The 12,127-nt window shown below is 32.5% G+C and overlaps 1 protein-coding gene across 1 annotated transcript in view; it reads left to right on the top strand.

The window, feature by feature from the left end:
- Nucleotides 1-8,469, top strand: part of LOC108367957 (uncharacterized) — a 59,112-nt gene extending 50,643 nt beyond the window's left edge. The window contains exons 6-12 of the mRNA XM_017622670.1: nucleotides 6,107-6,166; nucleotides 6,553-6,585; nucleotides 6,653-6,685; nucleotides 6,752-6,784; nucleotides 7,495-7,982; nucleotides 8,053-8,206; nucleotides 8,274-8,469. Of these exons, the coding sequence (XP_017478159.1) occupies nucleotides 6,107-6,166; nucleotides 6,553-6,585; nucleotides 6,653-6,685; nucleotides 6,752-6,784; nucleotides 7,495-7,982; nucleotides 8,053-8,206; nucleotides 8,274-8,398 (926 nt within the window). The 3' untranslated portion in view covers nucleotides 8,399-8,469. The remainder of the gene's footprint in view (nucleotides 1-6,106; nucleotides 6,167-6,552; nucleotides 6,586-6,652; nucleotides 6,686-6,751; nucleotides 6,785-7,494; nucleotides 7,983-8,052; nucleotides 8,207-8,273) is intronic.
- Nucleotides 8,470-12,127: the final 3,658 nt, after the last annotated feature.

Below are 12,127 nucleotides of genomic sequence, written 5' to 3' on the forward strand. Positions count from 1 at the left end.
GATATAGATATAGATATAGATATAGATACTTAACTCCATATAAAATCTTATTACAACAACTCTGAACATAAGCCTGTAAATGCTATTGGATTTTGGTGTGTTAAAATAAGCTAGCCGAATTTTGCCACTGCTGTTGGAAACTGCTTCAAATATCCGAGAATCATTACTAGAGTTCATTCTTTGATGCGAAACTGTGTGCGTTTGGACGAAAGTGCGAAAATCGCCAGTTTTTTACAACAAACATATAGCACCGCTATGGCGGAGTTTCGCACAAACGCACAGCAAAGCAACAAAACAAACGCTAATTTTTACCTTTCGCATTTTCGCATCAAAGAGTGAACTTTACTATTCTGTACTAAAATGCGTAAGTGTTTACTGTGTGTGTTTCACAATTGTGCGTGAATTTAAAAGTAAAATAAAATGAAGATTGCAAATTCCAAATGTGCACATACATGAAGTTATGTCCTTTGCATATAGATATGTGCTTTTTATTTATATGTATGTAGGTACAATGTTAATGCACGCAAACTTAAAAATATCGTTCGCTAAACTTTCACACATGCTACCAAAAAAAGTAAGAACCTGGCATAAACAAAAATTGTAAATTATTACTTTTTAAATCTATTTTTAGGTCCGCAAACTCGACAAAATGAATTTTATTACATAAAAAGACAATTGGATGTAGTCCTCTCAAGATTAGATGGTTAGTATCAATAATACTTAACTTTTAACTGGATCCATATTTTTAAAAGAAAAAATCTCATTTCAGATCAGGCAAGCTCAATTGCGATCTTGCTAAACACCCAGACTGAAAACAGTTTAATGATGATGGAAATGGTGGATAGGGTAAAGAAGAAAGTGAGATTCCCTATTTGCAATATGAATGAGCTCGAAGAAATTGAGGAAGATGTTCAAAAGGGTAAAGATTTGTATGTAAGTATCGTAAGTTCGTACCAAAAAATAAATTTATTATTATCAATTAACCTCCGGTTTAACGAAAGCAATTTAAGCGAAAAATTATTTTTTTTCTGTCAGTTTCCATAGTAAATTGGAATAAGAAAAAAAAATTTCACTTAAATTGCTTTCGTGAGACTGCACATAAGTATTTTTCAACAGGTTTCTAATATAAGAAATATTATCGGGCAAACTGGCGTCACAAAAGGGATGACAAAGCTTCTCAGCGATGACGTCATTATACAATTGAATTATGATGGGGTGCGTGACAAGGTGCCATTCAAAAAGTTTACATGCCTAAATAACGCCATCTATGGTAAATTTTACTATTGCACTGTTTGTAAATACATATGTACATACGTGAAATTTTTGTTTACTCACTTCCTATATTTTACTTTGCAGAAGCAATACAAAACGAAGGTTATACGAGGGGAGATTATGAGCGTGACCTCAAAAGAGCTTTTAAAATGGCGAAAAATCGATACCATAAGGCGAGTTTTTTAAAGAAACAAAGAACTATTCAAGAAACTTTAAATATAGCAAACCAATGTCAACAAGAAAATGACAGTATTGATCAAATTACTGGGGATTAAGNGGTAAAGATTTGTATGTAAGTATCGTAAGTTCGTACCAAAAAATAAATTTATTATTATCAATTAACCTCCGGTTTAACGAAAGCAATTTAAGCGAAAAATTATTTTTTTTCTGTCAGTTTCCATAGTAAATTGGAATAAGAAAAAAAAATTTCACTTAAATTGCTTTCGTGAGACTGCCCATAAGTATTTTTCAACAGGTTTCTAATATAAGAAATATTATCGGGCAAACTGGCGTCACAAAAGGGATGACAAAGCTTCTCAGCGATGACGTCATTATACAATTGAATTATGATGGGGTGCGTGACAAGGTGCCATTCAAAAAGTTTACATGCCTAAATAACGCCATCTATGGTAAATTTTACTATTGCACTGTTTGTAAATACATATGTACATACGTGAAATTTTTGTTTACTCACTTCCTATATTTTACTTTGCAGAAGCAATACAAAACGAAGGTTATACGAGGGGAGATTATGAGCGTGACCTCAAAAGAGCTTTTAAAATGGCGAAAAATCGATACCATAAGGCGAGTTTTTTAAAGAAACAAAGAACTATTCAAGAAACTTTAAATATAGCAAACCAATGTCAACAAGAAAATGACAGTATTGATCAAATTACTGGGGATTAAGCCAGTATCGATGTCATGTGTATCTCGTAGTTTCAATTAATTTCTTCTACGCGTTGTATTTTCTAATTAGTAATGAATATAAAAATAAAATAAATAAAAAAATAATAATTAAAAAATAAATATTGTTTGTATTTACTCGTAATGTCGAATTTACATTGACAGCTCTGTCCGTTCTCCTAAAGTGAAGTATGTAAAAATTTCGGCACCCATATTGCTTCGATCTTCGTCAGAATAACAGTTACCCATATATGTTGCCGCAAAAAGTAGTAATCGTGATCGCATTTTACTACAGACTGACGTAGATTGGTGATTTTTTAGGCCAGATATATTAGGAGGCAAATACATACCTATGATAAATATTATCCGGTTTTAAGAAAAATTGGTTTTTATATTGGTGTTTCTATGGGTGATAGGCGTAGCAGTGGCCCGATTGTGACCATCTTTAAAAGTTAAATTTCTCTAGTCAAAACTAAGCGACACACTGAATTTCATTAAACCTTTACTAGAAAGTGTGTTAATGTCATCGAAAATATTACTAACCATTCAAACCTATTTACATATCGCACGTACATATATTTAATAATATAGAGATGTAACTCAAAATATACGTTTTTGGANACTCGTAATGTCGAATTTACATTGACAGCTCTGTCCGTTCTCCTAAAGTGAAGTATGTAAAAATTTCGGCAACCATATTGCTTCGATCTTCGACAGAATAACAGTTTCCCATATATGTTGCCGCAAAAAGTAGTAATCGTGATCGCATTTTACTACAGACTGACGTAGATTGGTGATTTTTTAGACCAGATATATTAGGAGGCAAATACATACCTATGATAAATATTATCCGGTTTTAAGAAAAATTGGTTTTTAGATTGGTGTTTCTATGGGTGATAGGCGTAGCAGTGGCCCGATTGTGACCATCTTTAAAAGTTAAATTTCTCTAGTCAAAACTAAGCTACACACTGAATTTCATTAAACCTTTACTAGAAAGTGTGTTAATGTCATCGAAAATATTACTAACCATTCAAACCTATTTTCATATCGCACGTACATACATATATTTAATAATATAGAGATGTAACTCAAAATATACGTTTTTGGAGATTTCGTTATGCAATTAATAAGCTTGATAAGGGGAATATGTTCAGTCTAACAGATAATTAAACTTTCCAAATATGGCAAAGATATGTTTCTTTCCATCTGTCTTTTTCTATACCAACGGTATGAGTTGATAAAACTTTGATTGCGTTTTCCCACAAAATTTAAATTTTGCAATGCTTCGTTATATGATTAAACGTGCGATCTATAAGAATTTCAAGCAAATACTTCCACCAACAAATATTTCATGTATAAATATTAAATTCCATTCGATATAATGTAGTTTATTACGCGCTGAATTGTGGCATGTCCTGCGATCATTTGCGCCTGCAATAAGGACACAAGAAATTAGAGTTTTTTGTCTCTGAACTTGTAAATAGTATATATAAATGTATTTTATGTATGTATTTCAAATATGCATATGCCTTAAACAGGGCCGAAAATTTTAAGTTTTTGCTTGGAATTCCTGATTTTGCTTATTCAAGATTTGTAAGCTTAATTTAATATATTTTGCTTATTTTTATGTACGAAGCTAAGCACGAATCTCTTAAGAAAACGGTAAAAAATGCCCATTATTTCGTGCGCGGAATAGTGGTGTTCCTGGAATTTTGACATCTGATACTTCACAGCCTGCTTTTTAACTCTTAACCCTTCGTCGGGCGCAATGTACCTAACTGGCACACTTTTAAAAACACATACTAAACANTAATATAATATATTTTGCTTATTTTAATCTACGCAGCTAAGCACGAATCTCTTAAGAAAACGGTAAAAAAATTCCCATTATTTCGTGTGCGTGAATAGTGGTGTTCCTGGAATTTGACATCTGATACTTCACAGCCTGCTTTTTAACTCTTAACCCTTCGTCAGGCGCAATATGGTGACTGTCAATTTCGGGCGCAATGTACCTAACTGGCACACTTTTAAAAACACATACTAAACAAACAATTATATTGTTTATACATCTGGGGAATACGGGCACGTCATTTAGGAATGTTGAAAAGAAATAAATGTAAACATTTTCGTAAAAATCCATTTATTTGACACAAATTTAGCAGCTACTAGAAACATCTGAAAATAAAGTTAAAAAATCAAAAGGTTAAACATACAACGTAAAATAGATTTGAAAAAATGCAAACATTTCATACAGATTCAACTCTGGGACATGTACATAATAGCTACTTTTAGATGAATAATAAAATTTAAAAAAATAATTCTAAAAATAATTAATTTAAAACATTTGACGAGTTTGGCCGCACTGAGCTTCTCAGATCAAATTCTGCATAACTTCTCGTTCTGGAAGTAAATAAAAAACTGAGTGGTTTTGCTGTATAGAGCACTTCAAAAGAGGCAGCTACTGAGCGTCAGCAAAGTTAACGGTATAAAAGGGCACGGCGAAGTAAAAAAATGTGCTGGCTATGCCTCACAGATCAGTTGCATCCGTCGAAGGGTTAATTAACGAAATAATAGAACGGGCATATATTTCTGTTAAAAACATGGGTTGCCTTGTGACGTTTTTTCACAAAATCTTTAGAAAAGCTTAGAAAACTTGTTAAGAAGTCCGCACTTTTTAAGCAAATTTGGATAATTATAATATAATATTATTATTTTTAATAATTAATAATTATATATTATAATTATAAAATAACTCAAATTTGACAACTAATTAGCCTAGATTTGACTGTGTAAACGGGGTGATTAACAAAAGAGTTTTGATTGGGATTATATTTATGTATATGTGAACGTACTTTTACCGATAGGTGAAAACCGATTTTTAATACTTGTGCTTGCTATATAATGTACGGATTCACCCCAACTTGTACTTCCTTACTTGTTAATTTTGGTTTTATTTATTCCAGAAAATTTCGGAAGCCTCGAAAGATATCGAAAAATAAAACTTGAAGTATCGCCAACAGTATTCAAAATTTAAAAAAACGTTTCCGAAAGATTTGAAGTATCGCCAACAGTAGCGAAAAATCACCAAAATATCCCAAATATCCAAAAATTCCGAAAGTTTCCGGAAAAATTTGGAAAAGTTCCGAAATAATTCCGCAAGATCCCGAAATATAAAACTTTTAAGTATCCCAAACAGTAACGAAAAATCCCAAAAGGTGCCTAAAGATGCGGAAAAGTAAAATACAAAGAAAAATTGTGAACGGCGACGAAAAAATTCGGAAAAATCTTGAAAAGTTTCAAAATAAACGAGAAATCGCGTCAGTGCAAAAAATATACATAAACCATAACTTACCGGTTATTTCGCGCTCAGAAAAAATATTGCTCAAACATTGCCTTTTTGAAAAGCAAAGGTGAACGCTATTTCTTGCTTAAAATAATAAATACGGGCGGGTGTTCACGATTTGTAGCATTTTAAGTGTAAAGTTGATACTTAGCAATCTAGCACACGTTGTTGCTTTTCCAACAGCAAAACGCTTGCTAGATTGCTATGTAGCAACCTTACACCTAACTACCCTACCCTACAACAAAATAGGATTTTTATGGTATTTTCGAAAAAAGTGAACGACAATTTTTTTCACTACGCTCTTTTAATTGTAACATCTGCAAATAACTAATATTCTTTACATTCTCTGGTGAATGAGTTTAGTTATCAAGTTGAAAGTGATGCTTTTTTAAAAATTCAGATTTATTTTTGTTTAAATTTTTATTTAGAATTTCATGCCACCTTTTTGTGCCACTTTAAAGTTTTGCAATTGAATCAAAAGTTTGTATTAGGTTAAGTTAAAAGTTAAAGTGAGAATGAGCTTTTAAAATTATTGTGAAATTTTAGGCTAGATAAAATTATTAATTCATACATGTATCCTTATTTCAGCGCTTGAAAAAATAAATGAAAAGGATATTTGTAGAGGAGCCACATTAGAGGAAATAAAAAGTAAGTGTATAACACAGATACATACATACATATGTACATGTATGTGACAGGGAAAGTTAAGAGGGGACATACGGTTCGAAAAGTAACTTTGAGAAAAAGGTTTTTTAGTTAACAGGTGAATAAAAAAAGATTTGTTCTATCCGTAGCACGGCAAAATCATAAACAGGTGAACCATAAAAGCAGCTGTCTCGCTTTATTTTCTTGACATTCGGCTATCTTATAGACATTTTTAAAGCCACATTTTCAAATAAGATAGTGTCAAATCTTTATTCTCGCTCTTATTACTACACTGCTGTTATAATTTCATAATGAATCCGTAGGTCCATATAAACTTTCCCTGTCACATATATGAACAAAGATATTTAAATTAATTTAAAATTTTACAGAAATCTTACGGGAGGAAACTCGAACGATCATTGGTAAATGGCCGAATTCAGTTAATTTGTATTGAAATTGGAATAATTAGACCATTTAAATTTGTTTCAGCAAATATGCGTAAAGAAAATAAGGCGCTTGCGGGTAATTTGCTTTGCTAAACATGAAATCTTTTTATTTTTTGTATTAATGTGTATCATTTACTTTCAGACTGCTTTCGGATGCATAACGATAGTCTATGTGGTACAGATCTTACTTGCTACTACTTACCTACCCTTGTGGTCAGCTGATTAAGTCCAGTGACATTTTGACTAGTTTATCTTTTGTTTATTTAATGTTTATATTGTTTTTATAAAAGTCTAGCACTTCACCTAACCAGCGCCACATTAATCAACATTTCAAACTTCGTACACAAATTATGAAAATTCAACAAACTTTAACATTTGCACCCGAAAATTTCAAACTTTTTATTTCGAATTTTACGGGTATGCAGTTTTGTAGCTCATTAAATTTCTGTAGGTTAAAGTGCAAATTTCAACACGCTAGAAAATCGCGTTGATTTTTAATAATTTTATTGACTGACGGTGTTGTGTATGCTCGACAATTTCGTTTGTATGGGAGAATGTGCCTAGCACCATAAGCAAAAAAAAAATTATTAAAAATCAACGCGATTTTCTCAGCGGCTTGAAATGTGCAACTGCATTCCCAACATTTTTCCAAAAATTCTAAATAAAAAGTTTAAAATATTTGAGTGCAAATGTTGAAGTTTGTTAAATTTTTGTACGAGGCTTGAAATGTGGATTTATGTGGCGCTAGTTAGGTAAAGTGCTAAACTTTTATTAAAAAAAATATAAACATTAAATAGCCAAAACTAGTCAAAAGGGTACTTGACTTAATCAGCTGACCACAAGTGTACACATGAATGATATGTATTAATGGCGTTTCCTTTCTAGTGCAAATGCAAGCATTACAAAAAGAAACTGTTGAACAACCAGGTAATTTTAAAGGTGATCCGCCTGATGGCCTTGATCCTGAGGAAACCGAAATACTCGACTTCCCCACCAGAAACATAGAGGTGCTAAAGTCCATGGATGCTGATATAAATGAGGACAGAAGAGGCATCTTTGTATCACACAAATACACTATTGAACAACCAGATAATTTTAAAAGTGACCCCCCTGATCCCCTTGAAGTGCTCGACCTGTTCCCTAACAGAAACATCCAGGTGTCAAAGTCTATGGATGCTGATATAAATGAGGAGAACAGAGGTATCTATGTATCACAAAAATGCACTGTTGAACAACCATATAATTTTAAAAGTGATCAACCTCATCCCCTTGATCGTGATGAAACCGAAGTACTCGACCTGTTCCCCATCAGAAACATAGATGGGCTAAAGTCTATGGATGCTAATATATATGAGGACAACAGAGGCATCTATGTAAGATTCTTGCTGAATATTTTCCATTGGTTTTATAAACGACATACATAAGTACATATACTTATTATAGATTAACGCACTGAAATATTTGATTCAATCGGGTGGTATAATAAAACAATTGAGAGTTATCTTATCTGACGAAGTCATCATAGCAACTAACGTTGACGGTAAAATTGGAAAAATTGGGTTGAAAACATTTTACATGTTCTATAGTGCGCTTATAGGTATTTTGCATTTGTAGTATATTCAACATTTACGAATTTCTTAATGGATTTTTTTGTTTGTTTTCAGATGCAATAGCAGCGACTGAGGTTAATGACCCGCCTGAAACACAGCTGCGCAAGGCAGTATTTTTGCATAAAAAACGGGTTTTTAACCGAGCCAAAAGGCATAGAAGAAAATTACTTAAGTGTTGAAAATACGAATTGCTTTATTTACTATCAGTCAAGTATTTAAATTATTTTATATCAATTACCTGACTTAGTTACAATTAAGTTTGTTTTTTATATTTACATAAATAAATAAAAATATGTAAATGCGAAATTTTGATGTTGTATAACATTGTGGTAAATATTTTGTTTGTGTTTGAAGCTACATACTTATCAGGTATGTTGCGGATGTCACATATTTCACATTCACGAATGCGAAAGCGAATTTTCGGAATGGGCGTGCATATTGCGGATGTTTAGGAATACCATTAAAAAGAATGCAACCAACTGTTGGAAAATTAACAAGCAAGGACAGTTTTCATACCTTTCATAAACATCAAACAATTTTACTCCAACCGATTTTAAATTATTTGTTAAGGAGCTAATCAAAATTTTTACCTTCACTCCATATGTATGTACATATGTAGATAGAGGAGGGCTATAAAAAACCCATATCTGCACAACCAGTAGTATGGAAGATAAACCTTATAAAGCACCGATGTGAATTATTTTCAGTACTGTGTATGATTTATATGTAAACCCAATCAAATGGTTTTATCTGTCAGCATAAAGGAGTTATATCCCGAAAACTTGTATCTGATCAATCAGTGGTATAGAAAATATAGATAGATAGATTGATGATTTTCTCAGTAGACTTTGCATGTTTATTTGGAAAATAGCTTACGAAATTGCTCGGTTTTAGCAATCCAAATGAAGGACTTTTAAAGATAAAGTCTTAATGTAATAAACAAAGTGAAATCAATATATGACGTACGCTTATTTGAAAATTTAAATGTAAACAATTCATATATTGGACTACATTAACCCTATTCTGGCTTTTGTTCATGTATGGCACGATGAGCTACATAATCTCGAAAGTGTACAAAACACATACGCTGTGGATGTATGTATTTATACGAATGCATTATGGTTTAGCGAATTAAAACACGACTTCTTCACTTGCTAGGCCACTTCGTCTTTAAAGATAACAATTTCATTGCCCTTAAAATACAGGAGTCTGCTGGCGTTGGCAGGAGAAGACCAAATGAAGTTTGGCTTGACTTCATTTTGTATTTCTATTTTGCTCTAGCTAATATATATGTTATTTTTTTTTAATTCACATTTATAGCAATCTGCAATCTGTATTGTGCATTAAGCAATATTTAAAACTTATAAGTAGATAAAAATAACCATGTATATTCTATTCGCAGGTGTTAAATATTAGTAGAGATCTAATATTGACTTCCTTTTAAGTCGCTATAATGATACTGTATGGGAAATGAGTGTAGAAATAAGAGGATTTGTGTGATAATGAATTTTTGTTGGTGCGCGAAGGCGAAGTTTTTTATTTCAGAAGCACCAATAGGGATCACGGTCACACGGTGTATTTGGTTGTTTGTGACATAAAACGGAGCGTTCGCAATCATTTTAAGATTTTGTAATAAGAAACTTCGGAGTATCTATTTCTACATTGGAGAGGTCTGCAGAGCCCCATCATTGTATTCCATAAGAATAAGAGTTTATCTTAGAGTGAGACTTTAGATTTTGTGTTCAGTAACCAGTGATATGAAAAACAAAATGACTGCCGCGCTTTAAGGGATTTGCCCAAACTCGCTTAGGCCGAGGCCACGCAATGAGCGGCGAGCAGCTGAGCGGCCTAATACTAAAACATATGAAATACTATTGAAGTGGCCACGCAATAAGCGGCATTTCTGAGCGGCTGAGCGGCGCCATACAGAAATGATCGCCGCTGTGCCGCTCATTGCGTGGTCTCGACCTTAGGCGGTTACTGAGCCAATCAGGAAACATAATAGTTAAATATATACGAAAATATTGCGAAATGACGGATGAAAGTTGAGTTGGTGTTACTGGCATTTGTATAATTTATTTCACTTGATTGAAGTGCATCATCCTTTGGCACAATAAACGCACCTTCCTCGTTTTGCCACGCTTTTATTTGTGGGTAGTTCTGCATAACAGCAAGTTATGCAATTTTTTTTGCTGCTCTTTATTTTCTAAAACAATTTATTTTTGGAATTGTAATAAAAAAAATTTAAATTTGAAATATGTTTATAATATTGCTACTGGCAAATGGGTTAATGAAATGACAAAAGTGTTGTTAAATAAGGGTATCGAAAGTAAATATGTCATATATTGATTTCACTTTGTTTTACACTATGGTAAAAGTATGTTCAAGCAGGCCGATAGTCGAGCAATTAGCCAAGCATTCTCGATTTAGGCGCTAACTGAGCTCGATTTACCATACAAAATTTCAATTCTTTATTGTTCGATTAGGTCTTAATTGAATGCTAATTGAAAGAATTTTTTCACGCAACCCTGCTGGGTATGTTTAANACAATTAGCCAAGCATTCTCGATTTAGGCGCTAACTGAGCTCGATTTACCATACAAAATTTCAATTCTTTATTTTTCGATTAGGTCTTAATTGAATGCTAATTGAAAGAATTTTTTCACGCAACCCTGCTGGGTATGTTTAATTTTGATCTTGAGTTATGTTTATTAAACAAAAGCAATTAGCTAGAGTTGGACACTTTAGTTCTTTTGAGTGAACCGTTCAATTGTAGTGATCTACAGTTAACCCTGGTTAAGTACCACTCCGCTTAAGTGCCAACCCCACTTATCTACCTGTATTTTACTGCATCTCAAATCTTTTTCTAAACATACATAGAAATTCGTATCTTAAATACCACACGCTTAAATACCACAAATTTTTGTGCTTCATTCTTACAAATTTCCCCTCTTATGTACCACCGCAAAAACTTTTATGTAATTTGCATATATTTGCATATACATATGTATATCTGTACCTGAATTAATCAAAATTTAATTTAAAAATATGTAATCACATATTGCTTTGCATATAACTAATGCATAATTTTCTGTTTTATGGTTTTGTTTTTCATTAACATTTAACTTTATTAAAGAATTGGNACTACATATGTATATCTGTACCTGAATTAGTCAAAATTCAATTTAAAAATATGTAATCACATATTGCTTTGCATATAACTAATGCATAATTTTCTGTTTTATGGTTTTGTTTTTCATTAACATTTAACTTTATTAAAGAATTGGACAACATTTTTGTTTTTAACCATTACAATTTTATTGAAAAACGTATAAATTTTCATCTTTTTAAAGTAAGTAAGTACCATGTGGTAATTAAGCGGAATTCTTTTAAGTGCAATTCCCGCTTAAATACCACAAAAAATGTACATCTTTGGTTGTGGCACTTAACAGGGCTTGACTGTAGTTCTTTAGGTCATTTAGTTAAATTTAAGGATACCTTTGTTTTATTTTAAACGAAGTTCAACTATTTTTATTATCATATTCAGCCTCATTGCGTAAGCCGTAAATTAGGCTAAATTGTACAACTCGACAATATTGGCATTGTCTACTTTCGTGCAGAGATAAGTAAACGACCAAAAGCGTCGAAAACTATACAGTGCTACCAAGTTTTTCCGTGTTAATACACTAGTCGAGTGGGAATTTTAGGCAATGACGTGAAATTTTCGATACGATTCGTCTCTCGAAAAACGACTTGCATTCGATACGACTCTCGCAATGATTACCAGGGAACGGATTACCAGGGAACGGATTTTAAGGAAATTGCCTTTTTTTCTGCTAAAGAGATAGAGTATATTCGATTAAGAATGTCCACGATTTAGCTTTCCCTAATTCCATATATACATACACA

Source organism: Rhagoletis zephyria, unplaced genomic scaffold, assembly GCF_001687245.7.
Source record: "Rhagoletis zephyria isolate East Lansing unplaced genomic scaffold, Rhagoletis_zephyria_1.1 Rzeph_scaffold_02889, whole genome shotgun sequence".
NCBI lineage: Eukaryota > Metazoa > Arthropoda > Insecta > Diptera > Tephritidae > Rhagoletis > Rhagoletis zephyria.